The following is a 20,469-nucleotide window of genomic DNA, read 5'->3' as shown; positions in this document are numbered from 1 at the left end:
CTTGAATAATAAGGGTGTGCACATGCCTGTGTGTGTGCACACACACCCTAAGGAAGTTCTTTGTACAGGGGTGCTAGGTGGTGCCTGGTTTGAAACAAATCTTTGAACCTTAGTGGATGTGCAGAGTCATTGGTGGGCTGAATGAAGGGTGTCTCTACCCTGGGGGAAAAGGCTTGTTAGATAATTTATGGCATAATATTTCCTTTAAGAAATAAGGGGAAGTGTATAATTGTGCCCATGGATGCAGAGGAGGAAAGTAAGAAGAAAAAGAAGCATATTATCAGGGAGCTGGGAATGAAGTTGCTCATCCAATACAGCAAGGAGTTTCTCAAATTATGTGTTATTCAAGTTCCTTAGAACTAGTCATTCAGATACTAAGCACACATCTCTTTCCTTTTTTCTTCCTTCCTTCCTTCCTTCCTTCCTTCCTTCCTTCCTTCCTTCCTTCCTTCCTCCCTCCCTCCCTCCCTCCCTCCCTCCCTCCCTCCCTCTCTCTCTCTCTCTCTCTCTCTCTCTCTTTCTTTCTTTTTTTCAAGACAGGGTTTCTCTGTGTAGTTTTGGTGCCTGTCCTGGATCTCCCTCTGTAGACCAGGCTGGCCTTGAACTCAGAGAGCCTCCTGAGTGCTGGGATTAAAAGTATCTGCCACCACCACCTGGCTCTTTTGCTTTTTCAAACAGTTGTACTTTTAGTGAGACTTTCATGTTTATACAAAAGGCGTTAGAATCTTATTAACAAATTTCACCACTGCTAAAATTTTATATTTCATTTTTATTGTTATTATTTTTTATCTTATGTGTCTGAGTGTTTGCCTGCATATATTTGTGTACCATGTACATGGCTGGTGCCTGTAAGGGCAGAAGAAGGTATTGGATCCCATGGAACAGGAGCTACAAATGGTTGTGAGCCACCATGTAGATTTTAAGAATCAAACTGGGATCCTCTGGGAGAGCAGTGTTCTTAATCACTGAGCCATCTCTTCAGCCCCCACTATTAAAATTTTGGAAATATGCAGAAAAGAATATAAGTGCCTCACAATGGGAACAGGAAGCCTTAGCAATACAGGAAGATCAAGAAATTGATGAAGATAAGTTCTGGAATATACCAATACAAATATGGGTAAAGTGAAACTTGTGGGGAGAGGCTAGCACTGACTTACATGAATCAGGTCACAATGACTAATAAACTAAAGAAGTTACTGTTAGTATGCAATATACTGCTAAATGACCTAGGAATTTATGCATGATATGTGTCCAATTAATATTCAGTAAATACATGATTGAGTGAACATTGGATATTGGACCAATTGCTTAACTCATTCTGAGTAGTAAATTAGATAGCTATGGAGTGGGAATCAATAATACCTTTTGATATCAAATGCTATTGACTTATTACATGCCAACTATATACTCATTACTGTACTATACACAGTACAAATTGTTCACAACATACTGCTCTACTTTAAAGGAAGGATGGTCAGGCCTCTAATGCATGACATATAACCCCTAGTGTTATACTCACTTTCACTTGGGAGAACAAATCCCGGCTGTGGTGGTTGAGAACAGATACTGCACTCATTCTAGAATTACTGATGTACAGATTCCGGACAAATGCTAATACACTTGCCTCTAAATTTTGCTAAAAATATTTTTAATAAATATACTCATTTCCAGACATCTTGTCATTCTGCTGTATGTGGTAAAACTTCCTACCAATAGGAAGGGTCTAGGCAGATACACGGTCTGTTATTTTCAACTGTGAAAAATTCTCTTACAGAGAGAAAATTCAGGTTTTTAACTCCCTCCTTTTAAATACTTCGCTCGATATATTAAAAGTTAATGACACAAATATGAGAGGTTGTTTAATGGATTATGTCTATAAAAAGGTGCAATGGAACATGTAGACAAAAGACCAAGAAAGGCTAAATGTTAGGGAATGAGGAAGGATCAAATGCTGGTCATGGACATGAGTTGTGAAGGAAGATAAATAGCTAATTGTTTTCTAGTATCAATTCTGTCATGGCTTTTTCATTTTTGGTGTAGAACAAGTGAATACAATATATTCAACAGTGAATGCATAAAATTTAAGTGAAGCTCTACAGCTTCCATTCTGAATGCTTGCTCTGCTTGTATGATCCTTGAGTTGTATAGACTTTGGGACTGGTTAGATTTGGTGTGTGGTGTCTTTATTTGCAAGTTTTTCAAATAACGTAGTTTATAAAATTTAAAAAAAAGTGGAGAAGCATGTTGTCATTGATTACCATCTGACCTTTGAACCATAGTACTTTATTACTGTAAGAAACCTAAGCGATCAGCCACTATAACACCATCCTTTCATTTTTACTTTTAAATGAAAACCAGCTAAGTTTAGTATTCATTTGATACCACAGAATTCTGTAATCCACTTTAATATTCTTTTTTATCACACTGACACATTTGAGCCATGTAATTCTAAAAGCTTAGGAAATAATTTTCAGAGTCTGAGCTATTTCTTACTAATTAGAATTTCAAATAGGAATGAGGGAAAGCGGAGTTCTATGGAGTAGAATAGGATTACACCAGGGAGGGGCAGGCTGAGTGTACTTTCTCACCACCAGTCACCAGTTAGTTCATATCTTATGGGTTTAATTTCAAGATTAGATGAATTAACAGAATTGTATGCTTAATTATAGGAAAAAGCTAGAGTAAGCTTTGGCTATTATTTAAATACTGAGTCCACTTTAAGTCAAATAGTTAAACCTCTTTAAAATATGGCAATTATAAGTAGATAAAGTAGTTTTCCTTTGAGATTTATGTGAATATCTTACTTTAACACTTACTAAGTTATTCACTAAAGAATCTATCGATAATTAATTTCTCATAAAATTAATTTAACCACAGGAGTAAGACTATGTGAAAATATCAAAGAAATGAAGTGAGTTCAAATTTTCAGAGTCAAGCATCAGAACTCTGAATTATTGAGTAGGTGACTACTGATGGAACCAGGCTTCTCTCATACACTAACTTCCAGAATTCCAGACTTCCAGAGTTGGAATTCAAATAGTTTAAAAAAATAAATCTTTATATAAAGAAATACTTTTATTAGTAAACATAATTGGGAATAGGAAATGCCCAACTCAACTCATCATAATGGAAACTAGCATTGCAGCTCTGAGAGAGCTTGTTTATCACAGATAAGGTACCATTCCCATACTTGGGGAGCATGGGAGCCAAGTTTCTCTATTATTGTCCTGCAGGCAGATCTCTCAGTTTGAGGCCATCCTTGTTTACAGAGTGAGTTCCAGGACAGTCAGGGCTACACAGAAAAACCCTGCCTCAAAAAACAAAAAAGGAAAAGAAGTGACCATTTCTTCTGAACTTTCCCTTGAACTCATATATTTTAATCGCTTCCCACCAAAATTTATATTTACTATAGTTAAAGAAATTATATAAATTAGTTGAGCTTTTCTGATATGTAAAAGTCAGAGTAGTGGGCCTGTAGGATTAGCAAAGTAGATTATCCAGAGATATGGAAATGAAATTATTGATGTCTATGTAGTGGTTAGTTGATTTTTATTACTTAAGCACCACATTTATAGGCTACCAGGGGATAGAAGCTATGCTATATTGTCTTCTTGTTTAGAACTCCCATCAAACTTCTATTAAAAAGTAGGCAGCAGTTTGCTTGATATTGGGTTTTCATTGTGCCCCATTCACTGCTTTTCTTCCTGACTTCATGAGCTTTTTCTCTATGGACTGCTTTTATATGCTTATATGAAATGGTGGATGAAACCTCAAGAAGAATAGATGGTAATAATTTTTTTACAGAGCCATTGAGTGCTAGTTACATTTCTGACACACACAGAAAAGCAATAGACTAGTTCATTTTGAAACAATCAACAGCTCCATGAAGATAGAATATAGATAAAATTTACACTGTAATGTTATTGCTTATTAGAGAAATAGAGACACCTTAAAGGAATCGGGTGCACATGGCTTTTTCAGAGAAGCAGAATGTTCTCATCATTTAACTACTTGGTATAGGTATATTTAGGCATTTTAAATGATATATAGAAATAGCATTATTCCAAAACTGTAGTATCAAAACTGACAGCTCTCTTGGTGATCAAAGGGCTGCAGAACCCAATGACTTAAAATAAGACCTTGGTGAATATTCATTGATGGTTTCAAAAACTCAGTTCATTTTACTTTATCAACATTGACATACATGAAACCATTATCAAAGATTTATCTTGAGAACACTGCTTCATTGTGCCTGTTCAATATGATTGACAGATGCTCGAACTGTTGCTAGAAATAAATCTATACTTGACGCAGTAAAACTGACAGGTGAATAAGTAACTGCTGAAGTGCATCTACACCTTGATGTGGTGTGTTCAAGTCATGTTACAATCTTATAAGTGTATGTTCAACAGGAATCTCGTCCATATCACCACTAGGTTCACGCACACTGATCAGTCACCATGCTAGTGTCTGCTTGTTTTTATTTTTTACATTTAAACTTGTAGTTCTCCTCACAAATATTAAGACTATCCTGTTTCCCTGACTCCAGCATCCTAACACTTATTCTCTCGCTTGGTGGACCGGGCCATTGGAATTGAGAATGGACTATTATTGCCCTTGTTAGGATTTAATGCTACAGTATCTCTTAATGCCTTTGTGTTTAGAACATTTTTTCTTTGTACATTTAGAATATCACTTAACCATTCATATGAGTATTCTTGTATAATAAATTATATAGCAGCAGAAGAGATGGCTCAGTGGTTAAGAACACTTGCAGCTCTTTTAGAGGACAAATGCTCAGTTCCCAGTGTCCATGTCAGGTAGCGCTCAACTGCCTGTAACTCCAGTTCCAGGGAACCTGATGCTCTCTTCCAGCCTCTGGGGCCACCCACACATGTGGTGCACATATAGTCAGACACACAAACATACACATAACATTAAAAAAAATCTTTAAGATAAAGTATGTAAAATAAGTACGTCTTGAACATGTGTTGATATGTCATTTTTACATTCCATTATCAAAATTAATTATTCTCAGCCTCAGATTATTTTTGAAATATTATTTTGTAGCCTGCTTGGTTTGCATGATTTATATAAAAACAATGTTTTGGTTTATGTGTGGAAAACTTATTTGTTGTCATTTGCCTCAGTTACTCATTGAAGGTAACCTTGGAGGGCACCAGAGTGTGTTGATGTTACATAAAGAGTGAAAATAAAGCAACTTCTCCTTGGACTTACTTTAAACAAGAGCAAGCCCGGGTTCGAGTTCTCTCCTCTCTCCCTTCCCTTCTGTCTGTAGTTGTGGTTGCTGGCATATCTGCCGTCTATCTGCTTTGCTTGTCTGATCTCTCTGTCCCTGTTGCCTGATTTATACGTCTGGAATCTGCCATGCCCCTCCCTAACCGAAGGCTTTCTTCTGTGTTTGTTGAACACCACAGAAAACGTGCTGTGAGAAAGGGAAAAGGGACTCTTTATAGAAGTCTTTAACAGAGCTTTACAAGGCAAGTAGTTATTTTACTGACTCCAGCTGACCCTGGATAGCACTCACCACTGAGAACAGAAGTCACTAAGCTACAGTCACACGTTGTATGCAACATTTACGGTAGATATTTGTTTTGAGATGGCTTTCGTCATGTTGGCTGCCTTCAGCAAATGATTACCACAACATGCATACATACATTATAATGGATCAGAGGCATGGAAGAGTACATAATCTAAATTTTTAAAGCTCTACTGGGGTTATAAAAGCTGTTTGCATAGGAAATCCAAGGCATAATAACATTGATTACATTGTTTTCTTAAAGGCAGGTTAAACTTAAATAGGATGACTACAGCAGTTGAAGTACATAGTCATAACTGATCTCAAAACTTGTCATTAATTTGACTACAAAGTCCAGCAAAAGTTTAGTCTTTTGGCGGTCAAGAAATATTTTCATAAAAGTGTATCACTGAAGTAAATATTATGATATTATTATCCTTAGGCAAGTGGGAAATGGACACTGAAATGTGACCTCACATGCCATCTGCCCAGCTGTTACTTTCCTTTTGATTTTCTGGCTAAGCGGCACTACAGTGTCCAGTGAAGACTGGTCCAGCTTTGAGGATGAAGGAACTAGCGTTTGTCCAGCAATGTGTGGATCAACAGGCCCCTCAAGGGACCCTAACCCCTGCATCTTTCCCTTACCAAAACAACGGATATGAAGCCTGTAACTGGTGGCCTTACACTTTTATATTTATCATCCTGTTGTTCAGAAGAGCGTCTCTTATGTCAGACGCTTCCATTGTCATTGTTTCAGATGTGACAAGAGACTTTGCAGTCAGAGGGTGGAGAGGCCAGTGAGCTGCCCAAAGCCACAGTGCTGGTGTGCAGGAGCGTCCTGACAGACGACAACCTTGCTTTAACCCCAGCAACATCTTAATACTTTTGAAATTAACCATAATCTAAAAAAAAAAAGGAAATAAAAGTAAGGAAATAGAGAAAAGCTTCATAGTTGCACACAAATGAAAAACTCTGTCCTTTCAAACACACAGACAGAAAGACTTCCAGCCCTTTCCTATGATCTCAGTAACAGCTGGTGCTTTCAATCATTATTTGGAAATTCCTTTTATTGTGTATTCATCTATTTTCTTTCAGATTTGCTGCAGTACAGTATCTCTTCCCCCCTACACACACACACTGGTGTACTCATGGCATCAACTCATTGTTTAGCCCACTATTTTCAAGTTTAAGTGGTATTAGATTTATGTCTTAAATATTTGTTTTTAATTCTTTATATTAAAAATTTAAGGATTTTTTTAAAGCTAGAGTTTGTTAGCATCTTGAGTCATTAGTATCTGTTTAAAAGGAACCATCATATTGATAAAGTATAATTACTTTCTACTCATCAACTCTAGGGAGCAGGGCTCATAACAAAATCAGTGTGAAAGCACTTAGCACAGTGCTGTGCTGAGATGAAAAAGGAACACAAAATGTCCTCAATAAATTATTGGCATGCTTACAGTATGTATATATGCATGCTCACAGGTATTGTGATTATGGTGTCATTAAAAATGAAACTCACAAAACAAAGGAAGAAGTAGGAAGAGTTGGAAATTTGGTTCCTTAATTCAGACAGAGGTTGAATCTATTCCATTTCCTGGTAACTAGCATAAAAGACAAACACTCAATTATGCTTCTCTTTCACAATTAAAGGACAGTAAGAAGAAGCAGGGAGCCTTCTGTTCTCATTTCAGAGCAGAGCAATAGTTAACTGAGAGCATGGGCTGTGCACACAAAGCCATGAATGTTGCTCAGATGGATGTCCATATCCACCTTATGTAAAAACCAAATGTGAAGTGAGTGTTATCCCATAATGCAGTGAAGCCCTTTCTGCAGGGAATAGAGATAACATGTTCCAGACGCAAAGCATTTTAATGACCTCACTATGTGTCTATACTGATATCTGGGGAATGAATCTTGAATGTTTCAAATAAATTGTCCCAGAAAATTCTTTGTTTCAGCCAAACTCAATAAGCATGTGTTAAGCGTTCTAATAAACACAGAAACTGATATTTTATGTTTTGATGTGGAAAGAACAATTAGTCCTCAAACATGTGAATGAACCCCTGTTGGGAAAGTTCTAGGGCTTGTCTTTTGTTTCCACCCAAACATGAAGGCTGTCCAGTCTGGGCCTCTCTCCTTCCTGGTCCTTGAGCAATGTGAAACATATTTATCAAAAGTGAAAAATCCTGTGAAATGTGGCCAGTGTTACCAGGTGTCAATGATGCACTACAGTGTCATTAAGGTGCCTGTGGGAAGTTTGATCTTCAGGACAATGATCCACAGGACCTACCAGCAAAATAACAGTGGTGAATGTATTCTCAATAAATTAACTGATTTGTATGATTAAGTGGAATTTATCACTGTGCACTCTGATAACCTTGATGCTACTTCATCTTCACAAGATAAAACAGTTAAATCAATTAATATTAAGTAGCCATTTCTTATATTATTTATGTGTGTGTGTGTGTGCGCGTGCGCGCGTGTGCACAGGCACACAAGCACAAGTGTGCCACAGCAGACCTGAGGAGGTCAGAAGACAGTTCTCAGGCGTCTCTTCTTCTAGCACATAGAACCCAGTGATTAAATTCAGGTTGTCAAGTTTGGTGGCAGGCACTTTAACTTACCAAGTCATGGTCATGTGCTAAGTCACTGTTTATGACAACATGTATTGAACAAATGCTGTTTCTGACTAATTCTATTTTTAGTTAAAGTTACAATGCTAAGAGATCAGTGTAAGGGCTTTTTAGCATGTATTTGCTATAGTTTAAAAATTTAAGAACTTGTGGTGAGAAATCCTCCCCCATTTGATCTCAGCTGGTAATGCCATTTTAAAAAGGGTAGAGGGAGGGGAAGCTGCAGTTGGGATGTTTTGCATGACAGAAGAATAAATAAAAATTTCAAAAGAAAAAAAGTTTAAATTTGTTTTAACCTGTAATAAAGATAGGCATCAAGTTTTTCTTTAAAGAAAACATTAAAGTTAAAGTTATCAAAAGGAAAATTCTAGTGCAGTACAAGTGATTACCAAAAAGATCTTGTGTGTGTGTATGTGTGTGTGTGTGTGTGTGCGCACACACTTGTGTTGTATATGTACATATGTGTGGAGGCCACAGTTCTACATCAGTTGTCTTCCTTTGTTGATGTCCCCCTTACTTTTTGAGACTGGGTCTATCATAGAACCTCCTTGATTTCACTAGGCTAACTAGCCTATGAACTCCGGGGAGCCTCCTTTGTCCACCATGTCTCCCCAGCAGTGGATTACAGGTACACTCAGCTTTTTACATGGATGCTGAGGCTGTGAATGAAGGATCTCATACTTGCATGGCCATCTCTCTAGTCTGAAGATCCTATTTTTAAACCAAAAGAGACAGAATTTCAGGAGAGCAAGCAAAGTGAAGTGATACCTCATTTCTCTGGTCTTCAACAGAAGTTCACAGAGTGGAGCATCACAGAAAGTCGCACAGAGAGATTTGTGAGTTAATACACCAATCATTGGCCTCGAGTAAGAGGCTTACTGAATTATGTGACCTCATGCTTTAGAGAAGAGATGTCTTTAGCAGAGCAAGTCTTTGTTTCATTAGTAGACCTAAAACATCGGGAAAAAATATCTTCAAACCCCAAAGCTCTAATCCTATTTAGACAAAACCCTGGCATACAAAATCTTATCACTATAATGTCTATTATCTTTTTACTTCAAATACATCAGTTTTCAATATTTACAAAAAATAATCCTTACCAAAACAATCTCTTTATGCTGTCTTTCATTCATTCATCCATCAGTATTTATCAGAGTGACTGTGTCTCAGGCCTGGGGTTACATTGGTGGCACCTTACAGTGCTTATAAAGTCAAAGGTCCTTCCAAGCTCTCAGGTTCTGTATGTAGCCTTGGGTGGAGTGAGAGGTCAGAATTAAGCAAAAGGATAGAAGGGACAATTTCCAAATAAAGATGTACTCAAATGTGATCCCACCCCCAGCTATGTATCCAATTGTGTCACATTCGCTGAGCAAGTTCTTTCCCACTTATCGACTCCTTGAGCCTTCTCTTTTAAACAGAGCATATTGATAATCATCTCAATGTATTATGTTTGAAAAATATGTTGCTAGGGCATCTAGACATCTCCTGATTATTGGGAAACTAGATGTTTAATTTTTAAACACTCATTTAAATATGACTTATTTATTAAATGCAAAGGTATGCATGTGGAGCCCAGGTGAAGCCAAAGCTCATTGGTGAGTAAGCCTAGCTGAGTCGATAGAGCTTCAGGTTGCGTGAGAAACCCTGTCTCAAAAAACTCCAGTTAGGACTACTAGCAATAGTGGAGAGGGTGCCTGAACTGGCTTTCCTCTGTAATCAGATCAGTGAGTACCCTAACTGTCATCATAGAGCCTTCATCCAGTAACTGATGGAAGCAGATGCAGAGATCCACAAACAAGCACCAGGCTGAGCTCTGAAAGTCTAGCTGAAGAGAGTGAGGAGGGATTTATATGAGCAAGATGGGATGGGGGGTCAAGATAATAATGGAGAAATCCACAGAGACAACTGAACCAAGCTCCTGGGAACTCATGAACTCTACACTGACAGCTGTGGAGGCTGCATGGTACCGAACTAGGTCCTCTGCATGTGGGAGACAGTTGTATAGCTTGGTTTGTTTGAGGAGCCCCTGGCAGTGGGATCAGGATCTATCCCTGGTGCATGAGCTGGCTTTTTGGAGCCCATTACCTATGGTGGGATGCCTTGCTCAGCCTTGATGCAGCAGGGAGTAGTCTGGTCCTGCCTCAAATGAATGTACCAGACTTTGCTGACTTCCTGTGGGAGGCCTTACCCTTTTGGAGGAATGGATAGGGGGAGAAGTAAGGGAGAGGAGCAGAGGAGCAGGAGGAGGAATGAGAGGGGGAACTGTGATAGATATGTAAAATGAATAAAGAATTTAAAAAAAACCCACAAAGATGGAGAGCATCTTAGGAAATATACCAGATTTCGATCTCTGGCCTCAATGCACATACATACATTTGAACCTGCACAAGCAAATGAACACCTACACTTTTACAACAAATACAACACTGCACAATTAAAAATAACACTGGCCCAGTTTTCAAAATAGTTACATTATGTAAATGATCATGGGTTGTTATTATTCCTGATAAAATTCTTTATTAAATTATTTGAGAAAAACAATGAAATGCTATGCAAAATATTCAGAAAATGACACTAGAGAAATGAAAAGCTCTTACATATCATTGTATTTAATTGCATTTTAATGCTAGCCCCGCCTATGGGAACATTGCTTTCTCTCCATTGTCCTCAGAATAGGAGCACTATTTATGAAGTAGATTGTACTTATTTACATCTCTTATTCTAGAGTGTGGACACTGAATAAAAAGAGCAAAACAAATTTAAAATGCAGCACTTTCCTTAATGTGGTCCTAAGAGTGAAAAAATCCCCAATTTGTTGAGTAACTAATGAACAATTAATATGAATGACATCTTTGGTATACTGGGTGAACTCAGTGGGTCAGAAAACCCCATCTATTTCGGATATTTAGTATGTCGTCAGCTCCTTTGTTACATTTTATAAAAATCTGGTCACAGGTTCCAAAATCCCCTTACCTCTTTAGATGTCAGTGAGTACACCAGAGCCATGAAAGCCATGTGGTCCTAATCTCACCAGCTACTCAAAGTTAAACTAAGGGAGATACCTGGAGTCTGTTTGAAAGGACAAACAAAACAGATGTTATTTTATTTTTAGTGAAGCACAAAGCCTAATTAACCCATTAGGATAATTTTATTTATTTATTCATCTCTCATATTTTATATCTCGACCACAGATTCTTGTGTAGTGACCACACATCTTTACCTTAAAGCATGTTGTGTTTGTTTATATTTGGTTATATTTGTATGTTTGATAAGGCTTACTTCCAAACTTTGTCAGTTTAATACACAAATATATTTAGTGATATTTTAAATGACTCTTCTTCTTTTTAGGTAATTTATTTTATCTTTAATTGACACACAATAATTGTACGTATTTATGGGGTGCAGGAAGTAGTTTCAACATGTGTATAGTTGTGTAATGATGGATAGCAGTAATTACCTTATCTATTACCCCAACAATGACTGTTTATTCTGTTGAGAATGCTTACAATTCTTTCTTTTGGCTATTTTGAAATTATTTCTTCTCTCTAACTCCACATTGTACCCACTGGCCAGTGTGTCTCCATCCTACCCTCTTCTCCACCCTCCCCAACCCCTGGTAACCAGCATTCTATTCAACTTCTATGAAGTCAATCTTCAGATTCTACAGGAGACTGACATGGCATTTATATTTCTGTGCCTAGCTTATTTCCATTAACACAATTCTTTGCGGTTTTGCTCATGTCACAAATGATCATTATACTTTTATGGGTGAATAATGTTTTATTGTGTATCATTTTTTAAAACCCATTCTTCCACTATGACCACTTGAGAGATTCTTACTTCTTAGATACTGTGAATGATGTTGTTCGGAGCACAGAGGTGCAGGGATCTTTCTAGCATAATGATTCATTTCCTTTGTTACCCTCAGTAGTGACACTGCTGAGTTATTCAATAGTTGTGTCCTTAATCTTTTTGAAGACCCTATACCATTTTCTATATTGGCTGCACTGATTTTCCTCCCTCACAACAAAGTGTAAGGGTTCACTTTTCCCTACATCTTTACTGACATGCCATTTTTGTCTTCTTCCTACGGGCATTGGTTATTCTGATAGGAATACTTTAATATCCATAGTTTGGATCCACATTTCTCTAATAGTTAGAATTTTATCGCATATGTGCTGCCCATTGTATGTCTGCTTTCGAGAACTGTCCATTTAAGTGTCTTGCTCATTTTTGTCAAGTTTTTATGCTTGTTTGTCTTACTATTGAATTCTTTGAGTTCTTCATGCATTTGGAAATCACCTCTCTCAGATGTGTGTTTTTCAAACATTTTCTCAGCTTTTTTTTCACTTGATTGGTTGTTTCCTGTTTTGTTTTTTTTGTGACCTTCTATTTTTGATTTTATTGCTTATACTTTTGAGAGATTAATCCTAAAATCTCCTGTCCAGTCCAAAGTCATGAAGCATTTCCTCACACTTTTCCTAATAGGTTTATAGTTTCAGGTCTTATAATTCAATTCATTTTGTGTTGTTTTTGGTAACTGGTGAGATACCTGGAACTTGCCTCACTCTCTTTTGTATTTTTGAATCTTTTTGGTTCTATTGCTTGAAAGGCTTATCTTTCCCAAATGTGTGCTCTTGACACTCTTGTCAAAAATCAACTGACTGTAAGTGCATCGATTCAATCCTGGGCTCTTATTAATCCTGTAAATCCATGTGTCTTTCTATGTCCACGCCATGCTATTTGGGTTCCTCAAACTCTGTTCTATATTTTGAGGTCAGTTTTGGCTATTTTGGATCTTTTGTGATTTCTTGAATTTTAGGAGAAGATTTGTGTAAATGTCATTGGTACTTTAACAAATATCACATTGAATTTATAGGTCAAATTAGGTAAATTTTTTTCCCCCAGTGCTGTAGTACATAGTTAGATTTTAGGAATTTAGGTAGGTGGAAGCTGGATATGACAGATTCTAAGATAATTTTTTTTCTTTAAAGAAAAGGCTCTTGGGATCTAAATTTATTTTAAGTATAATACTATCACTGTAGAGTCCGGTGACTTTTGGCCTTTAATCACTTTGTAAAAGGGATTTTCTATCATTTATTAATAATAAGATTTATTGAAAAACCATATCTTCAATATTGGACAGAGTGTTGACTTTAACACAGTAAATAATTAGGAATTATTCTCTTTATTTTCTCATTAGAAAAACACTTATATGTGTATGTGTGTGTATGTTTTGTATATGTGTACACTTATATGTGTACACACACATATATGTGTATATGTGTGCATATGTGTATGAGTGTGGCATATGTCCACATTTGTGTGTACTGTACATGCTTGTGCATATGCAGAGGCCAAAGAAGGACATTCGGTGTTTTGCTGTACCCCTCTCTGCCTTATTCCTTTGAGACAGTCTCTCACTGAAACAGGTGCTATGCTATTCACCAGGTAGCTCAGGGATCTTCTTGTCCTGTTCTCTGTGAGTACTTGGCTTTCAGATGATATGTAGCAATACGTAGCTTTTAAAATATGTTGTTAGTTATTACTTTAATATTGTATACAGTTTTGCCAGCGTGTATGTCTGTGCACTATATGTATGCCTCGTGTCCACAGAGGCCAGAAGAGGAAATGGGAAACCCTGGAAGTGGAGTTACAGACAGTTGTGAGCTGCGATGTGGGCGCTAGGAACTGAATTGGGCCCTTTGGAAGATCAGCCTTACTCTTAACCACCGAACCATGTCCTCAGCCCCAACACCCAGCTAGAGGTACTGGGATCTGAACTTAGAGCTTCATGCTTTCACAGCAAGTGCTTTTGCTACAGAGACCTCTCTCCAGCCCCATATTTTTGTACTTTCTAACTAAAGAAGTACAAGCTTGTTGATATGAAGTTCTTTGAACCTTGTTCCTAATGTGCAATTATCATTGTACCTCTATCTGTGGAAATTCATCTCTCTGAATGGAAATAGACTCCAGTTAACACAAAAAAGTAAATAAATCAAATTTAAAAAGAAAGAAAAGTAGAGAAGACATGAGCGTGCGTCTGTTCTGGATTGTGTTTGAGTATGATTAGCACACTGTCTCCTATTCATTTCTCTGCTTCTAAGCCTGACTTGTTCTTCTCTCAGAATGGACTCAATGCTCTCCATCTGGCAGCCAAGGAAGGTCATGTGGGCCTCGTGCAGGAGCTGCTGGGAAGAGGGTCCTCCGTGGATTCTGCCACTAAGGTACCGCTCCTGCCCATAGAGTTTATTTCTTAACAATGAGGAAGAGTTTTTTGTTTGTTTTTAATTTATAGTAATTTGTTTAGTTTTTGAAGAGGAAGAGGTTTAAAGCCCTTTCCAGTTATTCACAAGTTTGCTGTAGATTATTGACAACTCAGAAATGGAATTGAAATCTTCTTCATTACCCTGCAGCATTTGGATCACTTTGTTTCAGGACTTGGATGTGATACTTAGGAAGTCTGGAAGCCCAGATCTGGTTCCTAATGTACTATCTTTCTTCCTTTGATTGACAAAGAAGCCTAACTCACCCTGATCTTCTGTAGACACTTGCACCTGTTTTCCTAAGGTCAAGTTATTAAAAACAAACAACTCAACTGATATGACTCTTCTCAATGAAATGAACAGATCATTTTCATGCTTTGGTTAAATTGATATGTTTTTTCTTGTATTCATTCTGTTTGATATGAATATGCCAGATCCCTTATGCTCTACTGTGAGACAACTTTTGGGTCATTTGAGTCATGGATTCAATTACTAGAATTATTGGAATGCTGATTTTAATGTAGATAAAAGTATTTCCTGCCCTTGAATTGCCCATATTAGCATAACATATTCATTAAACCCACCACTCTTTGGTTGCTTAAATATTTGTTACTACTTTTATTTTTCCTTTCTAAAGTGCAGTCTCTCACCTCACCTCCACTACCTTCTCCTTCTCTTCCTTTTTCTTTTCTTTTGTATTCTGTTTTTTTTTTGGGGGGGTGGGGGGTTGGTGGAGTGCTTGGGATCAAGCCCAGGGTCTTGCACATGCCAGGAAGCTGCACTATTACCAATTTCCTGCCTTTTAAAAACAAGGATCTCAACTGTGGATCCCAAGTGCTCTGAGGCTCTGAGTGTCCCTGAATCTGCCTCATTAGTACAGAGATTTCAGGTGTGCTCTACCATGCCCAGTTCTGATTTTGTTACGTTTTTGTTGTTGTTGTTTTATTTTTTGAGACAAGGTTTCTCTGTGTAGCTCTGGCTGTCCTGGAACTCATTTTGTAGACCAGACTGGCCTCAAGTTCACAGAGTTCTGCCTGCCTCTGCCGCCAGAGTGCTGGGATTAAAAGTGTGAGCCATCACACCCAGCTCTGGTTTACTTTTAATCCTAGATTAGAGCTGTAGAATTTTCTGGAGAAAGAAAAAAATCTTTTAAGAGAGGAGCTGGAGTCGCACAAATACTGAGCGGATAATGGCTTTACAGTGATCTGGTAGCAGAAAGAGAAAGAGAATTGAACTTTATGGTTCAAAAATCTATTTTTCTGTTTGTTTTAATTTTTCTCTTTTCATTATTCCTCTTAATCACATTTTTTATCTTCTTTGATCAGTGTTGATTTATATTAATTTTTGATGTAGCAAGTGGTAGAAATCATAAGTAATTTTATCGTTGATATGGAATTTACTTTTTAATTTCTGAAGTATTTTGAGCAAAAATGTATGCCCTTATAGGTAGAAACATAACTCTGAGAAAAGTTTCTCCACTCACTCAGAGTCCCCAGTTGCTTTTTTGAAAGATTTATTTTATAAATTGTGTGTGTGTGTGTGTGTGTGTGCGTGTGTGTGTGTGTGTGTGTGCATCTTGTGCATATCTGCACACATGTGCAGGTGCCCGAGGAGGCTAGATCAGGACACCCAGTGTCCTGGAGCTGGAGTTACAGGTGGTTGTAAGCCACCTAATGTGGGTGGTGGTATCTGTGAGCATATGTTCTTAACTACTGAGCTGTTTCTCCAGCCTCCATACTTACTTGCACAGGTAAAAAGCAATGCTTCAAGGAACATTTTCAAATTTGTATTTTTTTAATAGTACCCTTCCCCTGCTTTTTTTTTGTAAAATCCCTTGAATTCTACAGGAACTGTCACATGCACAACATCCACAAACTGGTTTTGTTAAAATTCAGTCCTTAGCAGTATTACAAAAGGCAGTGAAGTGAGATGCGGAAGGAGATTACCAAGTTTTAGATGTTAAAAAAATCCTTTACAAGGTGGTCTTGATAGAAGTGAATGGTTTACCTTGACAAAATACCAGATTGTAATTGAAATGTGAATAAGCTTGAAAGTGCTTGTACGTTTTGGTTTCTACAACAATTTGGAAACCTGTAACGTTTTCTAATCTGCTCTGTCCCAACAGAAGGGAAATACTGCTCTTCACATTGCGTCACTGGCCGGACAAGCGGAAGTTGTCAAGGTGCTAGTTAAAGAAGGAGCCAATATCAACGCGCAGTCACAGGTATTGATTACATTTGGGTTTTCTCTGCTGGGAATAAGTTGAGAGTATGGTTTTATGATACTGATTTAATGGCTTTTTTTTTCCAAATTCTTTTACTTATTTTAACCAAAATTTTCCATGACCTCATGTAATTAAATCTCTTATTTCCAAACACTTGGCAAATGCTAGTCCATCATTGTCTTATGTCAAAAAGAAGAGCTGTCATCCGTGAAATGTAGTTCAGGAAAGTTCTGTGCTGCTCTGTGAAGGTGTCTTTTCCTACAAATTTGAACTTTTATCAAAAACCCAGCATTCCAAATGGAGGCGTCTGCTATCATACAGGACTCCATATACTTTTCTTATCTCATACCCAACTGTGGCTATATTAAAATACTGAGGGACACTGGCAGATTCTAACCCTACAGTTTTATGATCTATATAATCATAGAAAGGAAGTTCATCATCCCATTGAAATTAAGAAAAAAGAAACAATATAAATCACACAATAAACCTGATTCCTGTATTGTTTTTGGTAGAAAGTGTGTATGCATATTATCTTGTCCCTCGCTTTACTCTTGATATCTATTATGTCTCTGTGCAGGAATTGAACTATGTATCTTTCTAATAAAGTTCATTCCTTCCACGTGTGGGAAGTCCTGGGGTTGATAACACATTAAAAAAAACAATCAAACAAAAAAAACAATCATTTTTCTATTTCATCAGGCTTTCTTTTTAGCATGCTAATCACACAGGCTGTACTACAGGAGACATTGGCAGCTCATTTTTATCCCTTCTCTGGAACATACCCACTAGTTTGCCTTGTGTAGCAGGCTCTCCTCCCTGAGCTGTTCATTCCTCATCATGTCTACACAGATATGACGCATAGATGACACACATTCCAGACCAGGAAATAGTAAAAATAAATGAGGGGACCAGCTTAGTTTTCTTTCATTTTGATTACAGAGATTAATAAATCTATTTATGACAGATAAGAGATCAATTTTTGGCTGTATAATGATATGAAGTTTTAATTAATCATGTTCAGTTTTGTTTGCAACTCAAACTTTCTGCTAAATCTGCATCAAAGGTTTACTGAGAATTAAAACATACTTTAGCGTAAACCTTTAATTTTTTTTTTTTAAAGCTTGGTACCATTGTAAATAACATTGATATGTTCCATTAGATACATCAGCTTGGAAACACAGGATGATAAAAAACTGTACTACTCCAATAACAACTTCTAGGTGTGAGCTAGGGGCGTCAATTTAGTGGCAGAACAGTTGCCCTACAGTCAGGCTCTGGGCTCTTTCCCTAGCTCTGCAAAACAGAAGTTTTTGTTTATCGCAAAATAACATCCTGTTACTCTAGAGCAGGAGTTCTAAATGTTCACCTGAATTTCGGTCACCTGCAGAGCTTACTAAAATACATTCTAGGTGTGCTGGAGCAGAAAGTTCTCAGATGATGTGGGTGCTGCCAGTCTGGGAGCCAAGCACACTTGCTTCAGAGGGCACGGAAGAAGCCCAGTGTGTCAGTACCCCAGGCTATGTCTCAGTCAGTAATGAACATAGAAAGCATGGAGCTGAAAGCAAATTGTTTGAATGGGCACTGGGGGTTTCTCTTGGGTGGCAGGACACTACCCTGCAGTGCTGAGATTCCAGTCTATGAAAAGCACAAACAGGGTTGTATCTCCAAATGATCCATTGGACCCAGTGATGTGATAGATGTTGACCTGTGGCCAATGTTGCAAAGTAAATGCTTGTTAGAAGCTGTGATGTTAGTTATTACATGGTGGTTTATATGCTTAGGAGACAGCTCAAGGATAACAAGCTAAAACCATCTCACCATTCACTAATTTTCAGAGTCACTGAAGCTTTTCCTTGTGGTCCTAATCACATCAGCTTATAACAGCTCTTAAAGGAAGGTTGATGTCGTCATCAGGAGATTAAAATAATCCTTGTTTGCACAGTATATTCTTAACTCAATGTAAGATTCACAAGGCAGGGAATCCTGACAAACAGTGTCAAACTTTTTTTTTCTTATATTGTGAGAAAATTTATGAGTGGGAAGACTTAATCAAATTTAGAGTTGTTTTTCTAAATGCCCCAGTCATTTAGTGAGGCTGATGAGGTCACTGAATTTAGATAGCCACCATTATCAGTTGATCCAGATTTTAGGATTGATTTAAAAATAGATGTTTATACAGGCAAGTTAACTGTCTTGCTGATGCGTCTTAGCAAATATGAAAAGTTATGGATTTAAGGCCATGGATGCTGATATGAACTCTCCCTTACTTTTTATTTTCTTCAGTCTTATCTTACTTATTCTTGGCATAGATTTATGTACCCAACATTTGGTGTTAGATGAACCGGGGGGGGGCATACTCAGGGAAATAAGAATCATCACTTCCTTTTGAGAACCATGAAAAAGATGTAGGAATGCCAGATTCACAGCACAAATCCTAAATTGTATAGTCAAATTCTACTCTTTTCTATATCTTAATTCAAAATACAGAAATGAAGAGCAGTCTGAAATTCAGGGGACAAACAGCTGAATTATTTGGAAGTAGATTAATAAAATTACTTTTGAAATATGAAAGGAAAATAAAGCTCCAAGTAATCAATATTTGGTAAAGTTCCTGGAGTTCATAAGTTATGGAGAAGTATGCATTTGTGGGGTTTTCTGCATTGATCATGTAAACTGAGGTTCACGTGACACCTCCACGTGTATTATGTCAATGGGTGGTAAAGCAAACTTTTGGGGATCGCTGCAATGCAGTTCTATAATGGAGGAGAGAAATGGCTAGACTCTGAATTAATCAGTTGGAAAGTGAGAATTTACAGACAAGAAGGAGTATGTGGTTGGTAGATGGATCATTACTAAGTAATCAGTAAAGGACAGGTTGGCTAAACTGAGTAGCATGCTTCTTCCCAAAGGAAGTCAGGGCCTCCACGTATGTGGAGATATGGTGGGTGAATAACCTCCTTGTTTACTAAGGGTGGTGAGATATCAAAGATGGGAGTTTAAATTGATATGGTTTACAAGGTCTTTTGGTAAAACTGGATTTTATAAGGCAGTTCACAGGTGGGTGTTGTGGGATATTTGTACATTGAGTGAAGGTGTATTGCTGTGATTGGGGTAATAAAAAGCTGAATGGTCAATTGGTAGGCAGGAGATATAGGTGGGATTTCCAAGGAGAGAAAGAAAGAGGAGGAGATACCTAGGTGCACAGGAGATGCCAGGAGTCACAGAGAGGAAACAGGAGGTGCAAGATGGAAGGGAGGTAACGCCACATGATAGAACATAGATTAATATAAATAAGTTAATTTAAGTTATAAGAGTTTTCATAACTAACAATTCTCCATGTCATTATTTGGGAATGAGCTGGCAGCCCAAAGAAAAATCCAACTATATATGGCACCTACTGTGGGTGCTTGAATATCCAAACATAGGGTCTGAGAAAGCTAAGGAAAATTTTGGACAAGGAGCTGGATGTGGATTCCTAGACCTGCAGTCTCTCAGTTGGGCTGGTGCTAGATGGCATACAGAGGTGTAGCTGCCAGCCACTGCCTGCAGGCTGGAGCCAGCTGCCAACACCATGTGCTAGCTAGTGTCGTGTGCTAAGTTGAGCCACATGTCAGCTGACAAGACAGCTTAAGATTTGTCTAATGCAGTCAGAGAACACTGCAGGCACTTTGTAAAGCCAGATCCAGACACAGAAAACCTCTAAAAAGGTACAATATGTTCAAAAAGTGTGCTTAGATACTGAAGAAAGAAAAGAAAATGGGTATAGACAGTCATAGAAAAAAAGTAAATAGTTTAAAAATA

General features: G+C 37.7%; 1 protein-coding gene across 1 annotated transcript in view; it reads left to right on the top strand.

Moving 5' to 3' along the window:
- Nucleotides 1-20,469, top strand: part of Ank2 (ankyrin 2) — a 218,699-nt gene that overhangs the window by 40,563 nt on the left and 157,667 nt on the right. Inside the window, exons 3-4 of the mRNA XM_059266206.1 lie at nt 14,304-14,402; nt 16,567-16,665. Coding sequence (XP_059122189.1) covers nt 14,304-14,402; nt 16,567-16,665 — 198 coding nt within the window. The remainder of the gene's footprint in view (nt 1-14,303; nt 14,403-16,566; nt 16,666-20,469) is intronic.

The sequence above is a fragment of the Peromyscus eremicus genome, chromosome 6 (genome assembly GCF_949786415.1).
Source record: "Peromyscus eremicus chromosome 6, PerEre_H2_v1, whole genome shotgun sequence".
NCBI classification, from domain to species: Eukaryota; Metazoa; Chordata; class Mammalia; order Rodentia; family Cricetidae; genus Peromyscus; species Peromyscus eremicus.
Note: the sequence above shows the minus strand (reverse complement) of the source record. Positions and strands in the feature narration are given on the sequence as shown.